We start from the raw sequence: 24,369 nt of genomic DNA, 5'->3' as shown, positions 1-24,369 counted from the left end.
CCAGGTGAGGAAGCAAATGCAAGAGCAAATAGGTCCAGGTAGACAAGGTTGAGTCAACGCCCCACAGAAACCCAGAGCTACAGGTTGGGGAACAACTCACCACTCCTGAGAAACCAGACACATGCAAAGGCAGCGCAGGGGGAGTCAGCGTACAGATTGCTGCAGCCGCATGGTCAAAGCCACAGCACTGAGACATCTGTAACAAGCACAACTGTAGCTATTTGCAAGCCAGAATAAGAACTTCTTGTCCGTTATTCTCCAGGCAGCGTAAGATGAGACTTGCTAATATGAAGAGTGTTAAAATGAAGGCATGTCATGGTTAGAAAAATAGGAATTTGCTGAATTCCTTTGGTTGCGCAACTGGAATCTGACAGGATTTATTTACAGTCAGAGCCATGCTTTCTTCATTGCAAGCCTTTCATAGTGCTGCACAGACTCCAGAAACAGAAAGGCCTGCTCTGCACAAGTGGAGAAGACGCTCTGCCTTGCTCTCAGATGTTAACAGGTTAAATCAAGGCGACTGAGCCTGGACAGCTAGAGCGCATAATGAAACTTTCCAAACCTCTGCAGCGATTATTAATCCCCCACCAATGCTTTGGACAAAGACTCCCATCACTCTGCAAACAGCAGCGGAGCATCTGCACACACAAGTGGTACACTGAACAGCTCAGGAAAGAAATTCTACTGTCTTACTGCATGTTGCTTTGGTGCCAGTGCCATTATTAGAGCAAGAAAGCTCAGCGTGGGATGTAACAGAGTGCTCTGCTGATTGGCTCTCAGGGCTCTACGCTAACCTACTCACCGAGCTGGTAGCTCTGTAGTTCACTCCTCCCTTTTTACTATTAGGTGTAAGTCAGATGCAAGTTTCCTCTGTGGAGCCACCTGTCACTGTATTAAGCCTGCTCAGATATTTATTTGCATTCAGGCAGACTTGAAAAGCCACCATGTCTACCCCCACCCTCGCAGGAAACAGGCCCAAGAAACTCGCTGGCATAGGACCTAGAGCAGCAGGGTACGTGCACACATCTGATCCCAGAGGGAGCACTGGCACAAATGTCTTGCTGAACAGGGCCTCAGAAACAGCTTTTACTAACCTCTTTATGCTTTTTACTTCCTCATCCTCTGGCAGGCCCAGCCTTTTAACTGCTAGATTTGTATCTATCACTTGTATTTTGGAAACAGTGACATAAGAAGAGACCAGAGCAGATAAAAGCTTTCTGTCTCAGAACTTGAAATACAAAGTAGGGTAAACAGACAGATGTCGGGGCAGCAGCGGACCATGCACACTCACTGCCTATTTGCACATCAAGAGAAACAGCTCCTTCCCTATGGTACTCACTGGGAACAGATCCCACTGCAATTTAAGACCTGAGTTTAGAATTCCAAGTTTAAAAGCGTTCCCCCCTTCCCCAGCTTTGGTTGTTGCAGTTGTTTATCTCTACCCCCAATCCTCTAGTAAGTTAAAAAGCTATCAAGAAGTGCAGTCTGTATCTAGAGACACACACACTGTCACAGAACCAACACCATCCTTCCAAGGAAGGTCAGTCTTAAGATGAGAGGGGCTGTACAGGTGTTCCCCTCTCGTGTGACTAGAAACACAAGCCACAGCACAGGGCTAGAGCCTCCTTGGCTCACCCTGAGGAATCCAGGGCTCTTAGAGCATCAGAATAAAAATGTTTAGACACCACCTAATCCACAGAGCATAACAGTGCAGTCACGTGCTCCATACTCAGGTGGGGATGTAGCTGCAAACAGCATTTCTGGTATGTTTAAGAAAAAAAAAAACCCAACCACAACAAAAACATCTTTGTGTCATTGGGATGAAACCTCAACCTGAAAGGCTTCTAACTTTGGTAGCATACCACAACAGGGTGGTTACTGAGGGCCTAAGCCAGAGGGAAATACTAGTCATATTTTATCTGAGACAAAGATTATATCCTCATGCAATGAATTTAAGACAAACTACTGTCGTCACTCCTAAATACCCTGTCAGTGGGGATCAGAAACCACCTACACCACCCTACTAGCTCCATGTTGGTCACTAACCAGAGAACGTTTGTACTTTTGCTCTCTAAAAAAGATTTTCCCAGTTACAACAAGACAGACACTTTAACTGGCTTCCAGCTTTGGCATAAAAGCTAACCAAGCAGGGCATAGCGATTCAGTGTGTGGCTCAGGATCACACTACAGCATGTGGAAGACACAAATACAGTGAATATGGGGTCTCCAACTCACCTGTGGAAGATAAGGTGTGAACGTTAAGAAGGGGTAAAATTAGTACAATAAATGTTCTAAATTTTTAGCAGTAGAAGTTAGTAATTACATTAAGGATTTTATCTTACTCCATAACATGAAGTCAGGAATTGTAAAACTCATGTGCTTGCAGACCTGTGTTGCTTATGTGTGCTTACTGCTAACTCTACTTGTGGAGTCTACACCAAGCCTCCAAGTATGTTAGCAGGAACATTTATGAGCTTCAGTCTGGAACAAGCAGACATCTGACAGCTCCTGGACAGTTCAGTTTGCCAGCAAAGCTCACTGAGCTTTTATTTACTTCAGGACTTGTATTTTACCCTGTAGTTATGAGCTCCACAGCAAAGCTGGTAGCATTTGCAGTTAAAAAAAAAATAATTCCAGACCATGGAATTTTGTTGTCAGCCAAGCTTAAAGTCAAGAGACTAAGCAAGATTTCAGCATGGCTCAGTGGTTTGCTCTGGACATACTGGGTTCTGGAGGACACCACAAGCCACTCCAGCCAACCACTTAGAGTCAAGGGTTTTCAGTGAATAAACAAGCCTAATACCTTCTCTCCCACATGTGCTCATCTCATTCAAAGAGATCTTCAAATCTTCCACTTACATGGCCTAACAGTAGCGTCACTGATACAGGCAGCTCTCTTGGCAGGGGCTACCACCATCTTCTGCACTTTCAGAGGAAAGGGAAGCCCACCTGCCCACATAGGGCTTTGGGGACAAAGACCACCGCCTGCTGTTGCTCAAGAGAGGACTTGTTAACAGCAGCAAATCCTAAAAGCACATCACTGACTAGTTGTGATAAGAATTCATACATAGCTGGAGTACCCAGCTTCTGTTCTCCTCTCCAGATCTGCGATTTCCTCCTGTTTTTATTTTTATTTCTTTGCAAGCAGTCAGTAGAGGGAAAGGAAGCAACCCACATTGCTACACAAAGGCAAAGCAGGCTCATTTTGGCAAAGGAAAGTAAACACTCACCAAGTACTCTGCTAATCACTTGCTCACTAACTGCTATCCAAGACTTAAGAGAAGGCACATTACAACCCTAAAAATAGTCTGCAGCACTGCTCAGCCTTGGAAAGCCCTAGCCAGGGTCAGGGCAGTTAGGCATTTATTCCAAAACCGTCAAAGAGACAACCAGTCCTTGGAGTGTATCACAAGAGGTACTCTGATGAAAGGGAAAATAAAAAAACCCAAAAAAGCACTTTTATCCAGCAGAAGAGAACCCAGAAGAAAATTAACCTTTCAAAATCATTTATATTTACATCAGTATCTGGAGAAAAGAAAAAGTGAACCTTCACTATTAGAGCTGTACACTCAGCCCCAGACTGAAGAGAGGCAAGAACTGAGAGCTATGCCTTCCAGCTGAACACCTTAAGGCTGTTTCAAGAGTGGGGCTGCCATACTCTACAGGGACTTCCATCCAGCCTGACAGAATCCTCGCTTTGGATAATTTTAAAAAGTATCAAAAAAAAAGTTATTGCTACTCTGCCAAGGAAATAAAACAATCTACAGGAGAGAAAGAAAGTGCATTCCAAGTCTTCTCTAAAATACCCCACAAGCTTACCAGCCACTATGGGCTATAGACACCCAAGTACTAAAGATGTACCAACAAGAGTCTCTAGCAATTCCTCCTTCATTCTAGCTTTCTTCCTGCAGCAATTAATTTTCTTCCCTGTAAAGGCACTTTCTATATTCTATATCCTTATGCAGGGAAACACTTTCAGTTTTCCATCCCAACAAACAGAACAGTCCCACAAATACACAACATTCAGAAGGAATTTTAATTAACAAAATGGTCCAGGAAAGGGGAGGGAGAACCCAAAAAAACAGGCCATTGCATTTTTGAAAGGTTGCATGTCAGTCACTAGGTATGCCTGCAAGCCCATGCACAGGAAACCATTTGGACCTTTGTCAGTGCAGAACTAGTCTCAGCTTCCAGAACCACTTCTCTACTCCTTCCTTATATAAGCTAAATATTATATACATATATAAAAAAAATACAAACTTGGGTTTGTTATAAAGTGGCTTCTCTCTCTCTCCCCCTCCTATGCTTGCTTGGCACATGAACGCATGCAAAGCTAGTAGGCTCTGAGGGCTGCACAAACAGCAGGTTTTGGCAACAAAAAAAAAAACAACACAGCTAAAATAGATAAGCAAGATTAAAAGCCACTGAATTGAAAACCATATATTTTTCCAATTGTATAGAATTAGAACTACAGCTACGACTTAAAACTGTAAGAGTCTGTCCTCCTCTCTCCCAACTCATGTCAAAGTTCATAGCAGCATAACACGAGATTCCTCAAGAAACATCAAGCCAGTGTTCTCTGCTTCAGGAGTGAGTTCACAGGTCAAAGTTTAGTCTGTCCGAAGGATCATGGGAGGATGCTCACTGTCTTCGTCCAATCTAAGTGAGTTGGTTTCATCTTCCAGGCAAACTCCACCCACAGCACCCAGGTCATCAGTATAGGCTGGAGAGAAAGGAAGAAGCAGTTGGGGGATCAGCAGCACAGACTAAGGCTTGGATCCAAAGTGAATGATTAGAGGTGAAGCATCAGACGTTACTTGGAACAGTTTCACTGCCACCCTATGTTTGCTTTTATCATGACCGTGTTACTCCAAGCCAAGAGCAGTTTAATCATAAACTGCTCTGTGTATGTGCCATGTGTACTCATGCTCAGGGCAGGCTGATATTTTTAATCTCTACTCATGTGTTACAGCTGTAACCGCAGTATTGATGCTACATATGCAGCCTCTGCAGCTGCAGCGCTGACCTGAGTGCCATACAAAGATGGTAGAAGCTCCACTCAGAGAGCTGCAGCATGAACCAAATTCTCATCCTCTCAATTTAATAGAGCAGCAAATCAGGCTAAAAGGTCACTGTTCCCATAAAGGAATGATAGCAGCACTTATCAACCTTGTTAAAAAAAAAGCGGGAGGGGCTATAATTCAGATGCTTTGCATGAGGTCTGGATGTAGAACTCCTGCATGAAATGATTGTGTTAGGGCATCTCAGGGACCATTTGGTAAGTACTGCAACTATCACTACAGTAATCAACCACAATTCGAGACAAAGTTCTACTCTGAAAGTTGCAAAGGTGCCTGATCCACCTACAGGAGGCTACTGTCCATCACAAGTGCTCTTGTCCTGCTGCTCAGCAATGCTCCACATCACACCCACGGTTACAAAAAGCTCACTGTTGAAGCAGATGAGCTCACGCAGCCATCTAGAATGAAGCAATACGCAGAGGTACTCTCTGCCCCCTTTCCAGCCTTCTCCTTACCATGCCTTGTGGGTGAGGAAGGCACGTATGTACCTTTAGTCACAGCGGCACTGTACGTCTGCGCTACCAACGGCCGGTCATGGGATGCAGACTCTAGAATTTCGTTGGCTGGCTCCATACTGCCATCAAGCCTACACAGCAGAGACAGGTTAGCTGGAGAGATGAGCTACTGGGCATAACACAGCTTCAGTTGACAGCTACGGAAGAAAATCTCATTAGACTTTCACAAATAATACATATACACATGCAATAGGAGGGACTTGGTCCTTCCAGTCCAAAGGACTGTCACAAGGGCATCTGACGACACATCAGCAACATGCCTCTGACACAGCATCACAGCCTATATCCTAGTAGCTGATGCGATGAAAAAAAAAAAAAAAAGACTCAAGAATGGATGATTTAAAAAAAATTACCATTCCAATCAGCAATATTAGATTGTCTCCTGAGCTCTGTCCACAACAGAAGCATTTGCTTTACATATATACTAGAAAACCCTCTAGTAGCAAAGGTACTAGAGCATTTCAGAGATTAGAAACTTGAAAAAAACTTCCCTCTGAACCCTCACACTTCATCTAAAAGTGAAACCAGAGGTCATACCTTAAAACATTCAGATAAAGGTATGATTTTTGACAAGCATTACAGACTGACCAAAGCTGAAAACTGGAATTATCATTGTGAGTTAGTGACTTCAATTCTATGATAGATCATGTAATGACTAAATTACGTTGCTTTTCTTACCAAACCTTATCAAAAGATAACAATGCCTTGTCATATTTTCCTTAAGTGGTCTACAGTACTGCTGCAGAACATTAGTTGGCTGGCCTATATGCAAGGAAGTTTAATAAGGACATCAGCAGAGAGAGAATACAAATAATTTCATAGGCCAGATTCCCCTCTGAAGTCCCAGTAATGCCTCTTTTTCATTCTGTAACCACTTCATTTATTGATGAGGAGGATGGTGTCAGTCATTTCCAAGTTCTTTTTTAAGTAAATCAGCTCAAAGTGCCAAGTAAGAGGAAAGAGGATCATACAGCTAACAGCGACTGATCCCTCACTGCAATCGGACAGGGTTAAGTTTCTGCTGGTAAGTGGTGCTTAGTGTAGCAGATACTAGGAAGGCAGGCACAGGGGGATTCTGAAGTTACTCACTTGTGTCAGAGATCTGGAAAAAGATTAAAGAAATGAGCTGTTCTAAGCTAGACTTTTGCAGAACATAAGTAAATTTAAGAACAACCTGAATTTTGTGAAGAAATAAAGTACAACAGTCCTCAGCTAATATGGACTTACTTGTGCTGCTTCATTAGTGTGCACTCTCCTCCTTCTTGGGGGTCCAGGTTGTACATGTAGAGATACCCATCAGCAGCTCCCACCAATAAACGAGGGATCTTCTGGATTCTGGAAAGGGTTAGGGGAGAGCAACAAATTAATAAGAATTAAGAAATTACACTCTCCTCCCCTCCCACAATTTTAAACCATTATTGTCCACTCCTGCTCCTAGACAGGGAACACTTAACAGACAGAGCACCTAGGAAAGAACTGTAAATAAAAAAAGGCATAACCACACCTTAGGGTTAATGGGATGCCACAGGAATCGGTCAACTTCTATATAACCCAGTAAAACAGATTCAGAAGTTACCATCCTGTTACCAAGCTTTGTGAACTCCAGAGACAAATATTCTAACGGGAAGTATTATTTCAGAAATGTTACAAGGCTTAACTACTGCTTAAAGGGTGTTTTGAGATCAGAGGAGTAGGAGTACAGATGTGAAGTCAATTTAGGACAAAAACTATAAAACTCCCACAAAATAAGCTTACTACTGGCTCATCTTATTGCTTTGGTAGCTGTGCCAAATGGGACCTGCCTTCGGTGAATACAGAATAAAGATTATATTTAGTCCTTACAATTAACTTTAATGAATGCTATGCTGTTTTAGAGACAAGAATAATATGGACTTGCTTTCAAAGACTTCTTTAATGGTTAGTCTGGATTGCCTAATTTTGCAATTCACTAACCCAACACACAGTATCAGCCCCCCTAGCACTAATGGAAGCAAATGCCATAAGCCCATGGGTCTGTTCTCAACAGTTTCCTTTCAAAATTAAAATATATCTTTAAACAACACTTAGAAATAGTCTCTTCTCATCCAAATATTACGCCTTTTCCTCCTCCCCTCATAGCACTGCAAGGTGTTAGCTCTAACACCTTGCTCTTAAAGTGGAAAAGGCTTTGAAATGAATTACAGGTGATCCACTGCTGTGCGGAGATGAGGTTATGTTCTACAGCGTCAGCCTCTCCATAGCCCAATGTGGCAACCCGGTGCTGTACACAGCAGCCTCAATTTCTTTACTCACGTGGCAAGTGCACAGATGTTTTTGTGCCCACAGAATGGCAGGCGGACTGTAGCAAAGGCTCTACCCTGGTTGAACATTTCTGTTACTTGAGAGGGCAGATAGCTTGTTGAGGCCATCAGCACTTTTCCAAAGTAACCTGTCCAGGTTGTAGGCTCTTCCTGAGGTCTATGAGTCAGAAGAAAAAAGTGACTGACTTTACCTTCACATTAGAGAAAAAAGTGTGTAAACACTTTGAAACATCTTATTATTTATAAAGATATCAAGCAGCTATTTGTTTCTCTTCAGAAATAACACCCTTGAGAACTCTTAATCACTTAATTTATGCTACAGGGCACAATGTTTCCTACAGTACCCTCAGCCTGTTATTTAAGCATGTTTGATTGTAAACTGATACATCTGCTTATAAAACTGCATTTCATAAGGTTCATTATACAAGAGCGAGACCTACTGGAAAAGTGCTACACTTCAGTATTTTATTCACCTGTCTATCACTAAGCAAATCCTTGTTTTCAGTAACTTACGTTCCTATGGAAGTAAGACTGCCCTCTCAAATCATAAATAGAAACATTTTACAACCCCGTGCCTTTTAAAGCCCTACAGGCAGCTGGAAGGCATTGCTGAGATGGTACCTCTTTCCATACAGATGTCAGAAGCAGTAAAACACAAATGTAACTGAAAATGTTAAAACTGTTCCACATTTCTCTGCCAAGGATGGCCAATTTGTTTTTGGCAGAAATACCTTTTCTATTCACTGTGAGGACAGTACACAGCTCAGCTACCCTTGCTGATCTGTAAATGACTTCTTAAGCCCTTTACTTTACAGAAGTGTTCAAAAGAAGCCTGTCCACACTTTGGAGGAGTCATCCTGGTGAATATTATCAATTTTAAAGGCTTTTCCTTGAAAAAAATCTAAGGCACCTCTGAAACCTACTTTTCTTTCACAGTCTCAAGTTTGAAGATATGCACCGTCTCTGTGTTACTGGATGCAGACAGAAACATGCCATCCACGCTGAAAGCCAACGAACAGATGCTCACACACCTAGAGAAAAAAATAGAAAGGAAAACAAATAAAGCATTATTTCTGACATTCTAATATTGTACCGATTAGTGTAAGAAGAAAGCTAGTATTAACTAACTCATGGGAATTGACTTAAATGAGAATATTACTTCTCCATTTTGGTAGGTAGGAGTCTTTCTGCACATTCACCACTAAGGAGCTCCATAATGTTCACAGGAGCTGCACTGTGAGAGCTGGGAAACTCTGGCTGCATGGTAGATTCACCTGCTCTTCTCCTGTTAGAGACTGCAGGTGACTCACAATTAAGCCAAACTATTTCATTTAATAATTAAGCAGATTTCTCAGTCACCACTGCTTTGCAAATAAGAAAAAAGAATCTTTCCATAGTAAGCACTCTGAATTCTCCAATACCATCTTAAAGCACTTCAAGAGCCAGATCCCTGTTGATGATGTTCAACTCTGATGTATACCAGATATGGGGGTCAATTAGTCACAATCTGAACTCCGTCCTACCTCTGCATAAAGTATAGTAGAACTACACATTTGCTACTATCACAAATCACAGTACCATTTCACAACTGCTATCAGTGATCACAGCACTAGCAGGGTTTAGAAGAGAGAGAGAGTATTAGATGTACTGCCTCCAATTGCCATCAGAATACAATATGTCTCAGAAAAGGTGACCCACTTTAAACAAGATCCCTCGCCAATAAATCTTTAAAAGGCAAGAGGGAGTATAATTCTGACAGGACTGATTTGTAGAATTGTCAAGTCCAAAGGACTGAAATTGGAAGACATTCAAATTGAAACTGTTAAAAGTGTATAGTTAGAGATGAATGAAGATGAAACTAGGCAAAAATCAGGATGCCAGCTCAATTGCAGAACATACTGGAGATCTACCATACAGAATGAGCTTCAGATAATTAGCCCTGTTGAACTTTACCTCTTCACTCCCCTCCGGAATTCAAAGAGTTTCTGTCCCTCTGGAATGGAAAACACTCTTATTACTGTCCCCTGTAAAGAAAAAAAATAAATTCATTTTAAGTTCATTCATTGTCTATTAGCTCCAGTGAGCAGAGTATAACTACAAGCAGCAAACCATTTTGCTGTTAACTTATTGCTGCTGATGCACACCACATACTAGCATGAAATATTTATGGAGCTTTTCGTGGGATGTGTTTGAAGAGTAGAGAAACAAGAAGAGGTGAGAGCTACTAATGCAGAGAACAAGCTATGCATCAAGAACAGCCTTTCTTATCATATTTGATCATGAAAACGACCACACTAAACAAGTACAAGTACAGTCACCTGGATGCCGTTGTGCCTTTAGCAGATGCAATCAGTCACACCTTTATATTCTAAGCTTATTACTCAAAGAGCGGAGGATTCAGACTTCTTAATTTATACAATTTAAATGGACAATTTGTCATTGTGTGCCAAAGACTGGCAAGACACCTCTCTATTCTGACTTTAACCGTCTCGTTTTCATTAGGAAGAGAGCATCGAATCAAGACAACTGATTTCTAAGAAGTATCCTGCACTAAAAGGAGAAATGCTTAGAAGTTTGCCCTGATTACAGCCAGATTAAAATGTGTTTATCTAAATAATTTTATTATCCAACATTTAACAGCATGGAAATTTTGTCAATATCATTAACAGTTCCTAACTTAGATCTGCCATTATAACTGTAATCCTTCTTTCTTGGCACTTGTGCATGGAATTGTGCATGCTTAAACTTACTTAAAATTATTAGAAACTAATTTAATTTTTATCACTGTTGTAAAGTCAATAAAAAGCCACCTTACCTTTTCTGACGCAGTGGCAAGTTTAGTACCACTTGAGTCAAATGCCAAAGCAGCCAAGGGACTATCATGAGCTGGGATCATATTGGCAGCTCTCTGCAGGAGTGAATCAATAAAATACAATCTTAGTCCAGTACATGTTAAAAGCTACATGCTTGCAGCTTAAGACTGCATATTTAACAGCATTCAGGGCAAATATGGGTCCTTATTTTATGGACAACAGCTTGTTTCAGTAACTGCTAAGTATATAAAATTATCAGTGAAGCATGTGCATAGAGAGTACAAGCAGTAGAAGGATACTTAAAAGACAATTCAAACTACTTTACTTTGCTCCACCCATCTACCCAGCTCTATTCATCAAATCTAATACTAGCATCTGTTTTCTTTGCTGACATTCTGTGAAGCATAACTATAAGAGATACTGCAAACTGATGCAGAGGAACCTAACAGTTCTAGTAACTGGTCTCCAAGTTAAGTCATTCCAAGAAACTGCATCTTTAGAAGTGGGAACAGCATTCACAAAGATTCTTACCAGATTGATGGTGTCGAAGACTTGTACTTCTCCAATAGTTGCACTCCCTGGATAGGCCAGGTAGCAGTTATCATTGTTTATTGATAAAGCACACAACCCTAGAAGGGATGCAGAAACAGAATGTGAAAGAGGCAAATTCCAAGACTTATGCAGCAAAACTTTCTGATTCTGCATCTGAATATTACAAAGGTAACTCAACTTATCCTCACAAGGTATCAACAGAAACAGAATAAGTATGAGCAATCTCAGGAGTCCACCTGCAACATACTCAACTATTTAATGTAAGTACAATATGAAACAGAAAAGGAAGAATACCAATAGAGCTACAATAACTGATTAAGCAGTAGAATTTCCCATGTCTGCTGTGACTCCTAAAGCATTAACCTGACAAAGCCTTTAACTATATCAAGAGTTGGCAAAGTCCAGTTTGTATCTCTACTACTTTTTCTAACATTTCAACACATCCACTCTAGAAGACTAAAATACTGGGAAGATGCAGTTAAGGCTGAGTTTGTTATTTGCTCTCAAAAGCCTCACCTGGATTAAAGGGGTAGGCTTTGAGACACTCATGTATTTCGTTGTTACTTTTATTTGAAAGGGGCATTAACAATGCTACAGTTCCCTGTAGGAATGTCATATGTTGACACAGAATGCACTTTCCAGAGTTATGCTAGGCTCTAACAAGATACTTACCTGCAGGATTGGGAGGTGTCTCCCTGATTGTATGTAATACCTTCATGTCTCGTATGTTGTGTATATAGAGAGACTCTTCCAGACATACTATCAGCCTCTAGACATGGGAAAGAGGACGAAATGCTGACATTAAACTGGAGCTTATATTAATTTATCAATCCTAAAACAATTGTATCCAAAAATGCAGTAGGTACCTTCTAATAGAGAAAAGGTTGTACCCATCTTATGGGAAGAAATAAGAGTCTGACAGAAGATACACAAGATACACCTCTTGACAAGGCTTCAACAGCGCAATACTACACTCAGTCACTTGAACTGACCAGTGCACTTGACTTCTCTCAACCATGCTAGTGCAAATTGATTTAAATGAAAATGATTTACATTACTAGTTTAAGTCAGCAAGCCAGAAACCTTCATTTAAAAGCTAACTAACTCTTATTCTGTTCCTGCCCTTATGTATTCCCCCCCCCCCTCAAGATCCCAATTCACATATGGATATAATTTTCTACTTTGGCTAAAAAGAGGAAACATACAAGACTTTAACCATTTATAGATCCTATTAACCATTTGTGAGGGCTTTTTAAAAAAAAAAAATCCCAACCTTAAATTCAACATCTCATTTACACTTTCACAGACTACATACATCTGGATGACTAACAAGATGTCACTCATTTAATGCTACCTCACTGTGCCAGAAATCAAATTAGCCAGTTTCCCTGTTTCACTGTTATGAGTTTAAACAGGAATTCCATCTTTCCCACACCTGATTTTTGGGGATGGACACTAAGAAAATTTACTCCTTCAGATGCCATTCTCTACTTTGAATGAACCGGTTGAAGACAGAGAAGTTTATATTTACAGAAGAGCCTATTAATGATTTAGCAATAAGCAAACAATGGTTCCAGGTACTTAACTCAAAAGTTTCACCAGTTCAGTGATATTTTTTTTTTTTTAATTATTTTTTAAAAAAAGAAATCAGCAAACTGTATTTCAAACATAAAAAAATGAATAGATAATTAACTTTAGGCCTGAACAGAAACCATCAGTTTCACATACGTTCACATTTAGGATCACAGGATGATGATGCATGGGAGGGACCTCAGGAGGTCTCTAGTCCAACCTCCTACCCAAAGCAAGCCCAGCTTACTCAGGTTGTTTGCCTAAGTAAATACATAATCACAGAACCAAAACCACTTAACCAAGTATGAGTACTGAGATGCCATACAGAAGCTACAGTTGAAAAAGTACAAGTTAATTTCAAATAGCAATTCTGTCACCAAAGGAACAGACAGTCAGCCAGCACAGGAAGTGCCAGAATAAGATCCACAACCCCTTCTCGTGTTTTCGGCTAGTCAAAATTACTACTCACCTGTCTATTAAGTTTGACAGCCAAGATCGTGTTGGAGTAACTGTAGTTGCAAATCTCTGTCCCCTTCTTAAAGTGACAAACTTTCAGCTTGCGTGGAGCTTTAAGGCTAACTATGGCCACCAGACTACTGGAGAACAGCCTCTCCACAATGCACACATCTTCTGTGTCAGCTGAGGAACCACAGCAGTGAGGGGAAAAAAATACAGAGAGAGATTTCAGGGAAGAAGAATGATGCACATCAACAGGAAATACTCTCTAAGAAAATACAGTTTACCACCACAAACATTCTGCCATGGCAGCTCAGACTCAAGGTGGGATGCAGATCAGCTTTTTAAAGTAGAAAGTCTGCACAGTGAATGCTGATTTACAAAGACTTCCTCCCCGCACCCTGCGGTGTCATACAAGTTTATGTTTCAGAACAGAGCAGCTACCCCCCGCCCAAGATCCAACAGAAAAAAACCCCAAAGATACAAAAAGTGGCAAGTTGTCAAATTTCAGAATTTTACAATCTTCTCTCACCTCCGCAGAAATCTAAGAAAGCAAAGGAGTTTGGGTTTTTTTGTTTGGTTTTAAAGCTATATTATGCATAGAAGGGTTTTTGATGACCCAAAACCTTAGAGTTTCTGCACACCTCTCCATGAAGAAAGGTTATTGTACTCAAAGAAGTGGTACACTCATTTGTTACAAGACTGCTTCAGCTACTGATTAGTATTTTTACATATCTTTCACCTGAAACCAATTTGTACAAGAATCACCAAAGCCCAGCATGTACTCATAGCCAAAAACCACTTTTGTCAAGTGTTCTGCTACAGAAGCACTGAGGCAAAGGACCACAGATAACCATTCAAAATGTGGGGAAGACAGCAGGAAGGAGGAGAGTCCAGGATCTCCAGCAAAGAAGCACTTTCAGAGCATCTGATTATAGCACTGTACTGGACCAAGCTGGTAGAGTCCAAATTCTACCACCAGTTACCCTGGCACTTGTGCTTCCCCCTCCCAGCCCCTGAAGCTCCCCTCCAAAAGCCCCATAGACACAGCAGACACCGTTTTCACAGCAGGAGAAAGCTGGAGAGTTTTACCACTGCAGCTACTGGCTACGCCTGCCCTTCCATCACAGAACTGAATCAAGACAAATGACTTGAGCCTTTGGCCTAGATCCACTGAAACAACCAAGTTTTTCAGAAGTCAGTATCTGGATTATCTCAATGCTTAACACATTCCAAACCGTAAAATGGCCAGTAAAAAAAAAAAACAAACAAAGACCAAACAAAAACCAAACCCCAACTTATTTCTGAAGCCTTCTGTTTTGGCCAAGAGACACATTAAATAATTAGCTGGCACTGTTCTCATCAGCAATGACAGAAATTCCCTGAAAAAAGTTCTGTCCAACATTCTCAGCATATGACAATGTCATCACTGCATGACATGTCTGCTTTGAAAGTGCTTTTTCTGGGAAGTTATTTCAAGAAAAAGAACAGAAAATATTTAATGCTCTACATTCTTTTGAGCGAGAGAGAAATAGCCTCCTTATGGAAAAGGAGCAGATTTATACTAAGCATTTTCAGTATTCTGTGCAACATAATTGACTTTTATCTAAATCTAGTATTTAATATGGTACTTTTCCAGAAGACAAAACAGCTCAGAGAGGCTTTGAAAATTCATTTTCCTCATGCAACAGGGATAAGGCATTTTAGCAATGACTGTTTTCAAGGAATTGTTCTCCATTTTCCTAATGCCACACACAACACATGAAAAAAATACAAAAATCTGCTTCAATAAATTTATGCATAGACTTTCAACTGTGGAGGTTTCATGTCTCTTGAATCAGACGAGTAACATAAAAGATTCTCAAATATTTCACAGTATAGGTTATCAGCTTTCTATCTAAGCCTGGAATCCTTCGTAACGATGGCATCCTTTTACCACTCAAAAAACCAGCATGCAGAGACTCAAAAAACCACAGTCTAACTGCTCCCTGCTGCTGGGTGAGCACAGCTTCTTTCCCCATTCAGGGGCAACTGTGTTAAGACACAGCTTCTGGGATTTGTTACTCTTCCAGGCAGGCAGGAGAACTGGTATTTCAGAGTAGGAACAGCAGCAGTTTCAATGTAAAAAGTGCTGCTCTATGCTGCCCTGATGGGGAGAGTAGGCAGCAGGGAAGGAAGGCACTCACGGAAGAGCACTACCAAGAACTAAACAGTCACAAACAGAAGAAAAAACTTTTAACAAGGAAAATGCTCAAGAGGTATAGACAATCCTTCAGTCTTACCATAAAAAGACCAAATACAATACAGATAGTTACCTTCAGAGAAAGGCTTTGTAATAGGCTTTTAATTAAATTCACTTTTAAAAATGCAGGATGCACCTCAGTTCCTCTGTCTTCCCCTAACAGAAAGAAGCCGTAAAATCTCTTCACAGCTGCAAAGCCATGTACGCTTCCTAACCAGCAACCATTTGAGTACCAGGTTATACTGCACACTCGACATTCAGCTGACCTGAATTAATCATGTTTAGAAGCACCAGGTAAGACTTATAGTAATGCTGTTAATCATAGGGGTTATTTTCCTATTTGTATTTTCTCCTTTACTCCACACAAGTGAGCACGGCCAGAAAATCAGATTCAAAATACAGTAAGAACAAAAAGCAGAACTGCAAAACCACTTAAATATCAGCAGCAAGGGGAGAACAAGCAAATACATAAAAAGATTACCGTTTCATAAACACAAGCATGTAGCATCACAGACAAGAGCTGGTTAGAACCAGCTAGATTATGATCAGCTGTGCTTTTATTGCATTTTTAATCCAAGAACATGAAGCATTCATTAAGCCTTAAAGCACCCTCCAATCTAATACTTATTTTTACAGGAGGATCAACTGAACAGGCAGTTAGGTGATTTGTACAGTCACAGTAGAAGTCAGTGATGGGAGCAGAGAAAGTAACCTTCCATTCTTTTTCAGTCCTTCTCTCAAACACAAGACAGCTGGGTCATATTCTGTAGTCTCCTTTAGACACCTACACAAGAACTGGCAGATCAACCTTACAGAAGAGAGGGAGGGGTCCTTAGAAGTGCTCACTCAAAACAGCACAGACTTTAGGCACACTTAAACTAAATTGGGAGGCAGGAGGCACATGTCTGGGAGGCCTCAAGATACCCTTCCTCGTAGAAAGGAGGTACCCAATACATAGGAAGCCCTCCACTCCCATATCAAGTTTTAAACGGGCATGGCTTGCAAGCCCAAGACTGAAAATTATTTAACTGCATACAAAAAATGAAGATCTTAAACATTTAGATCTGCTGCAGACACTGCATGTCCTATGAGCAAAGGTCAAGACAAGCTAGTCAAACCTTACACGGGTCAAACCATCATATTTTTTACTGAATGGTACCTCACACTGTGCTCTGTATTTACAGACTTAACACTCATGGAAGAAAGATTACAATATCAAGAGGTTAAGCCAATACAAGCATCCCAGAACAGTGAAGACAAGACTGAAATCAGCAGGTCTAAATTTCAATCCCAGCTGCTTTGCAGTTTATTGCAAGATTTTGAGCAAGGCACTTTATCCAATCTGTACTTTTTCTTTCAAGGACTACCTAGAAGAAGCAGTCTTGCAAAGTTCAGTCTCAGTATGTTATTCAGTCTTGTGTAACAGGAGTCATCTTCACTGAGTCTCCTGGGGTGATATCAGGCCAGATACTATAAGTGCCTAACATACTACGGAGGTCAGGTACCTAAACTCAAGAGCATAAAATGGAATTCAAGCCACTGATTAACCTGTACAACCAGACCATGACTCAAACAGGCAGATGTAGCTGCAACACAATTTAACCTGACCACGAGTGCCTAATTTGAACCTCACAATTACTTCTCTCCATTGACTGTATACAGAATGGGGCTGGCACCACAGGTACTAGGTGATCTGAATCACACACCATTTTCAAACTTAAGATGCCACAGGGTCAGGTCACTTAGGGAACAGGCTGAAGACAACGCTTGTGTAGACCATGGTACACCAGGATCCCACTATAAATGCTGACATCATAGTGATTGGTACCATCTGTTCACATGGGAGTTTACACGAAAGCAAGGATACTCATGCATAGCATTCATAGTTTACTTATTAGCACCTCAAAAAAGGGAAGTCTATGAACTGCTGGCAAAACAGGGGATATCACTTCTCCCTCAAGACTCCCTCCATTTCATCTCAATATCCTACTCAACTGTGACCACTACTGAAAAATTATGGGAACTTGCATTATACATCCTTTTGGTTGAATAATCCTGCAGCTATCATGTTAAAAAAGTAATTTTCTAACAGCAAATATTAGGATTAAAGGAAAAGATAATCAAGACTTTGTTTTCTTATTTGATAAAGGTATATTAGCAGTTTCCTGCCCCAATATACAATATAAAGACTCAAAAGATACTCTTTCACAGCAGTAAATTAACACCTGTAACACCTGGCTATTGGACACAAAATTAGAAAAGCAGAAAGTTCTCCTCATAGCTATTACCAAATTTCACAACATACCAGCTAAATTCAAATACAGAACACTGATACATAGTTTTACCCTGTCAGCAATCAATTGTTTTGTATTTGTGTGATATTTCATCATAAAGTTCTTCTTATGCTGATTTCAAACAACCTGTGAAAAAGTGAAACATGTCTTATTCTCCCCAAATATCCAACCAAGGGGATAAGAAAAAAAAAAAAGAAAGAAAGAAGATACTCACTGCATTCATAGATCTGCTCTAACTTGTCCACAGAAGAAAGAGAGAAGAATTTGTAGCCTGATTTACTGCCAACTGCAAGGGATCTGAAAAAGAAACAAGCCAGTCAGAAACATAAGCTAAATCAGCTATTAATACTGGTGGACAGATTCTTACCCCACTCAAACTCTAGTTGAGTTAGCTCAGTAAGAAAAGTGATAAAAAGCTTGACTGAAAAAGCTACAAGAGACACAGATAGCTTCCTCACCTCTGAAAAGGCCAAATAGCTGAAATCCTGCTTCACATTTTACGAAATGAGTTCACAGCTTAATGTAAGTCTACTGCCCCTTTCATACTGGGGATTTCTCCACACAAACTAAAAGCTTTAGTGTGGAGGAAAGATGATGACTTGAATAATGTAATGCAAACCAATTACATCATTGTCTCATCATTAGAGGTGACCTTCAAGACCTTTTAAACTTGGCTGTCTGGAGATTTTCTGCTCTTTATATTGTAACCTTCCCCAACCACCCTAAAAGAACATTTTTTTTTTTTTTTTAAAAAAAAAAGGAATTAAAGACTGCCAACTAATTTTCTCTGGTTTTATTTGATGATATTATAACACCTCCAAAGAACATCGTTAGGTCTCAGTCCTACAAATACTCATGCCAAATCTTTGATTGGAGGCACCCTCTTAAAAATGCTAGTCACTGATGTTTAAACAGATTTTAACAGTAGTAGAGCATTAAAAAACTGACTACAAACCCTTCTTTCCTCCATTACTCAATTTTCACACTTAGCTCACAGACCATTTAATTGCTTTTCCAGTCAGAGTCAAAGACAGGTCTTAAAATTTAAGATAGAAAAACCTTTAGGCTTGTCTTGCAGGTCTTTACACATCAAGGCAGCGGACAATGGCACATTATTATTTTCCCCTCCCCATGTGGAAGATGACTTTATGCCATAGAAAAAGAATATTAACAGTCAATACAATTGTGCAGAAGTGTATTCATATGCTTACAGTTCATCTATTTCTTACTGACAGGGCAAATGAAGAAAAACTAATTAAATTCCAATAAAATGTATTTCGATATGTCAAACTGTGGCAAGTCATTCACTACAAGGCTCAAGCCCAACCCTGCCAGTTAGCCTGCCAAAATGCCCTTCTGAACTCAGCAAGAGGATTCCCTATAATTCGGATGCACTAACGATTAGTTCTGCATTTAGAATACAAAACAGATTCCTAGATTTCTTGCTGTTTCTGTATTTTCCTCTCACGGCTCCAAAGTGAGCCCTTTTTAAACTTCAGGGTACCCACAACATTAAAAAATGTTCCTCAGATGGCTTACCCTCTGAAATTAAGATCTCAAGCTACAAAATCAACTTCTGTATGATGGTACAACCTTCTCTTCTAGAAGAAAAACCACAGCTGGCACAGTCTGGTTAAGAAATTATATCCAAGAAGGTTTAAACCTTGAAATTAAAATATGCACCATCCAGACAAGAGAAGTAAGCCTCCCCAGATTCAATAACCAAGATATTAAAAAAAGTATATTAGGTTCAGAGACAGAGAAGCAACTATAAAACAAAATTTTGTTGCTGCTCCTAAATCACCTTAGAAATACTGAATTTAATTTTACTTCAGACAAAACTGGTCTGTTCAGCAGACTATATCTTATTAGTTAAAGATGCTTTAATGTTTTGCCTCAACTACTTCTGTACAACTCAAATCTACATTCTGTGAAAAAAATATGAAACTGTAATGTGGGAAAAAAAAAAAAGTAATGAGTTAGCTTTTCTTACATCATCTGCTGCTTCCCTTGGAAGAAAGTTTAACAAAGAATGACATTAAAACTGTCACTTCACAAAGGTAAACAAGCACTCAACGGAGTTAAAAATAAATGGAGTCACAAGACTCCTTGCAATATAAACGATCTACAAAAGACATAGGATGATTTCCACATAGCAGCTATTTGTGAGTGTATTACTAGGCAGAATTGATTCCTCGATTGTACTTACAGCTTTAAATACAGAATATTGCTGTATCACTGTTTTACTGACAGTATCACTGAAACCAGTAAGGAAACCCATTTTTCTTGTCCTACCGACTACCTCTACCTCATTTAAATAAGCTTTAGATAATGGCAAAAGCGAGCTCTTTACGTGATAAAAATCATTAGACTGAGTAGAAGCCTAAATGAAGAAGCACAGTACAGATCCTCCCATCCATGGCAACGGCTTTTTGTTATTTCTTTCAGGATCAAGGTGATGAAGTCACAAATAATTTGTTTACACAGAACAGTTCAAGTCAGTATAATTAAACCCATTTCAGTATACAAGCATAACTGCAAAACAACCCATTTTTCTTCTAGAACAGCATTCTTGATTTTGGAGGGTTTGGGTTTGTTGTGTTTGATTTTAGTTTTAGTTTTGTTTTTTTTAATTTTTTTTTAAATGGACTCTCAAATGACGTCTTATGAAACTATTGGAAAAAGGCTTTTTATATGTAATAAGAGAACTCACTAGGCTGAGTTATACCAGCATAATCATAATGCTTTAAATCCCTCATCTTCCCCTGCACCGATATTACACTTAAGCCCTTAAGACACTTGATAGCTATCTAAATGACCAAATCCACAAAACAAGTATCTAACAAAAATTACCTCACCTCTGAAAAAATGTACAACCATATGGAGAAGAAATATGATCAATAAGCCATTCAGCTACTGCTCAAATTGACAGTGGCCAGCAAGAAGTTACTGTAGTTCATCAGAAGCTCCTTTACAATGTGGGTGTTATGCTTTATTATCACCAATTTTCAGAAGCTGATGAGAGACTGAAATTGAAAATAAAATCAATATCCAAAAAAATTGCCTTTCTTCTAACATTATGCTACACACAGGTGGTTTTTTAGATCTATTATGTGTAGCCTCTATTACACACCTTAGATTGTAGACTTTGAGCTATTTCATCATCAAGGTTGTCTACTCAGTACAAAATTACCAGTGTAGCTGTGATTTATGAAACTGTGTTTACCCAGTTTTTTCAAAGATAATACTGTAGTCTGATCCAAGACTACATAACTCTTGAGAGTGTTTTCAAGAGTGGCTGTCATAAATAATTAAAACTAACCTCATCAAGTGAACAGTGTTATGAGATATTTCACACACTCATTTCAAGATGCTGACATTCACTGTAAGTGCACTCACCTAGAGTGGGAAATCAGCTGGTTCAATCTCCCCGGCTCTTTAGAAACAAGTTTTTTCAGATGGGTTAGAATCGTACAGGTTTTCTTTTGCTTCTTTAATATACATACAGAAGGAAGAAAACCAGTTTTTCCCTTTCCATATCATAGAGGACCTTAAGTATTAATCATAAATATTCTACATTAATCAGAAAGATCCTACTAAGGGCAGCTCTTTCAAAGATTAAAATCAATTGCATCTGCAGTATAAACACGACTCCAGAAGTCATTACTATTTTAAATAACTGGTTAATTAAACCTACTTTCATTACGATACAGTCTCATTATACTAATGCTCCACCTCATTTCAAAACTAATGTAAATTTCCAAAGACAAAGCATTTTGTGAACAAAGGTTTATGAGGAGGAAAGGGAAAATACAGAAAAAAAAAAAAAAAAAAAAAAAAAATCAGTGAAATGCCATAAGAAAAGATTTACTAAGGACACTTACTTTGCTTTAGTTCCCCCTTCCAAATGTCTTCTGAAACCAGTCATAACATTTTACAGACACGTCTTAATAGAAAGGTCAAGAACGTCATTATTTCAGACAAGAGCTAGATACAGAAACTCCTATGTTCAACAGATTTGTCAGCAACACTCTGACAACCCACAGGAGATATTCCCATTGTTCTTATATTAAAAGAAAACCTACACAAACTTAAATTTGCTACAGCAAAAGGCAACCACATTTGCTCATCACTTAACATGCAGCAATAGGCTGGAACAACAGAGTTCATAAACCAAGTAAACATCACTACTCTGAGGCCAAATTCCCATCCAAATTGTCACACACTGAGGAAGAGTTCCTCTGGCAAGCCTGCCTCAGCTGCTATCTCCACTGCAACAACAGCAAGTAACACAGCATACGATTGCTTATCTCAGCTATCTTCCCTGAGCATGAGAGCTACGTGATCACTCTTTCCTTCCTTTTTTTTTTTTTTTTTTTTTTTTTTTTTTTTTTTTTAGCTTTAAAGCCTACTTGAAATAAAGAGCTCCCCTGTCCTCAAGGATCATGGGTGAATGACATTTGAACCCAGGAGAAACAGAGGAGTGAATGCTCAGCACCTAACCTTGTTCCTCTCATCACAAGCAGTTTACTACAGAGATCCAAACATCACACAGTAAGGGAACTAGAATACAACTTCAGCAACATGAAGCATGCCATACAACTTTTGAGCTATAAGCATTTGCTCAGAACATAGAATGAAACAGACTTGGGAACAAAAGGGCAGAATTAAATCAGAAAGAACAGATATATAGACTGATACCTGTCACATGTAACTCCACACACAGATCAAAGCAGAGACTAAAGAAGACTTTGCAAATAAGGCATACACCAGTGTTTTCATTAGGAGTCCAAATGTAAGGCTTCCTTTTCTCCTTTCATCAGGAGTCTGTTTTCAAAACGACAGCAACTATTTTGTTTCCAAGTGCTGTCACATGATCACTTATTTTTAAAAAGGTGACAAACTCCTCTACAGTCTGTCAACTTGCATTATTTCACAAGCAGGTTCTTTGGGTTGGATTTTTTGTTGTTGGCTTGCTTGGGTTTTTTTGTAAACGGAGTCTGAACACTAAGTTCATTTTTAAATTCTTCAAAGGCATTTCTCTGGGAATATTTGTGTAAAAATTTAAAGACCGAAAGTTTTACCTATTTTTGATACGTATAAGCTTTGAGATCTTGAAGTAACACTTTGCTTAAAAAGTTACAAGGTTCTATTACAGTATGCATTTCCCTCATGGGTTTTAAAGCTTGTACAAGTTTGTGAGGCAAGTTTTAATTTTTCATAAACGCATCTGTGCCCAGTTTTAGCAGCTCTCACAGAAGCAATACAAACAGCACACAGGTTTGTACTTCTAACCAAATACCTATTGTTAAAAAATTCCACCTGCTAAAACACACCTAGCACCAATATCACCCACAAGCTTCTACTGCATGGTTTTCCCAGGATACCTGAATTCTGATCAGTTACTTAACTCTCATCTGCAAGCTAGAGCTTCTGCCTCTCAATCAGAGAATGCCAGTCATGCTGAGTTGTGCAATGATTGATTCACTAGGGAAAAGGGCTAGGTCCAAAACAAGCACACTAACATCTTCTGAAAATGACCTTCTCCATGTTTTTACTTAATGAAAACATATTATATCAAAGAGAAGCCACAAACCAACCGCTTCTGCTGCATTATAGGTGGAGTGTTTACAGGCAGAGTTCCAGTCCCAGCCAATAATTCAGAACTCTCATGTAAATAAAGCTTAGGGCAGTATAGAACAAAGAGGCAAGACAACACTTGCAATAACGTAGATACTACTCCAAGAAACAATGTCACTATGACAGCATCCATGAATAAACGTTTAAAAAAAAAAAAAGTTAAGTCTGGGGAGAACAACACACTAAAAGCAAGATAGAGGATATCTGCTTCAGTCACGAGGGACTGGGAGAAGCAACAGGAAATTTTAATGTTGACAACATTCTTCTAACCACTGGCAATCCAATCTCCCAAGACTAAAAGCCACCATGAAGCTCATCTCCTTCCTACAAGAGACAATAATTAATTACCAACCCTCCACAAAGCCTAGGAAAGGTTAGCTCAATACCTATTTTTACCAGCAACAAGTGCCATCTTTTCCCAATACAAGGCAACTGGCTCTGCTGTCTAGGTACACTTGAGCATGAGTGGAATTGGCACCTTGTTAAGTTGAAGGTAAAAGCTTTAAATGTAATAACAACAATGTGCCCATGTCATTTATTTTCCAGTTTTGTCTGTCAGCGATTTTTCTAATTACTGAAGCACACCTTAAAACATGATGCGAGCTCTACTGACTGGGAAGACATAAACAAAGCTTGTCTTTCATATACCAGCTGAAAGAATATGCATTTGTTTACCTTGCCTGTCTGGAGAAGGACTCCAGTTACTTGTAATATAAGTTGAGAACAAGTAAGCTTTCTGAGGCCCAGCATGGGAAAGCATAACTCATTCCTAGTAAGTATTTTTCAGCTCTTCTCACTTGGTAAATGGTGATCTTCTAGATACATAGAGTGGTATACTAATAAACCCAGAGAGCTGACTTCTTGTTTCTCTATTCAAACATGTAAGAGAGATCACAGGGGGGGG

The 24,369-nt window shown here is 39.6% G+C and overlaps 1 protein-coding gene across 3 annotated transcripts in view; it reads right to left on the bottom strand.

The window, feature by feature from the left end:
* Positions 1-24,369, bottom strand: part of WIPI2 (WD repeat domain, phosphoinositide interacting 2) — a 25,654-nt gene continuing 1,285 nt past the window's right edge. Inside the window, exons 1-12 of one of the 3 annotated variants that reach the window (XM_026858778.1) lie at positions 19,365-19,492; positions 18,040-18,122; positions 13,303-13,472; positions 11,934-12,030; positions 11,241-11,338; positions 10,712-10,804; positions 9,850-9,920; positions 8,820-8,927; positions 7,889-8,053; positions 6,824-6,931; positions 5,570-5,667; positions 1-4,723 (exon numbers count right to left, since the gene is read on the bottom strand). In XM_026858778.1, the coding sequence (XP_026714579.1) occupies positions 4,611-4,723; positions 5,570-5,667; positions 6,824-6,931; positions 7,889-8,053; positions 8,820-8,927; positions 9,850-9,920; positions 10,712-10,804; positions 11,241-11,338; positions 11,934-11,979 (900 nt within the window). In that variant the 5' untranslated portion in view covers positions 11,980-12,030; positions 13,303-13,472; positions 18,040-18,122; positions 19,365-19,492 and the 3' untranslated portion in view covers positions 1-4,610. Of the gene's footprint in view, positions 4,724-5,536; positions 5,668-6,823; positions 6,932-7,888; positions 8,054-8,819; positions 8,928-9,849; positions 9,921-10,711; positions 10,805-11,240; positions 11,339-11,933; positions 12,031-13,302; positions 13,473-18,039; positions 18,123-19,364; positions 19,493-24,369 lie in introns of those variants that run through there. The other 2 variants (XM_026858776.1, XM_026858777.1) reach the window with 2 other exon arrangements.

Source organism: Athene cunicularia, assembly GCF_003259725.1.
Source record: "Athene cunicularia isolate RWA chromosome 14 unlocalized genomic scaffold, athCun1 chr14_part1, whole genome shotgun sequence".
NCBI classification, from domain to species: Eukaryota; Metazoa; Chordata; class Aves; order Strigiformes; family Strigidae; genus Athene; species Athene cunicularia.
The sequence above is the reverse complement of the archived record's forward strand: the minus strand, read 5'-3'. Positions and strand labels throughout refer to the sequence as shown.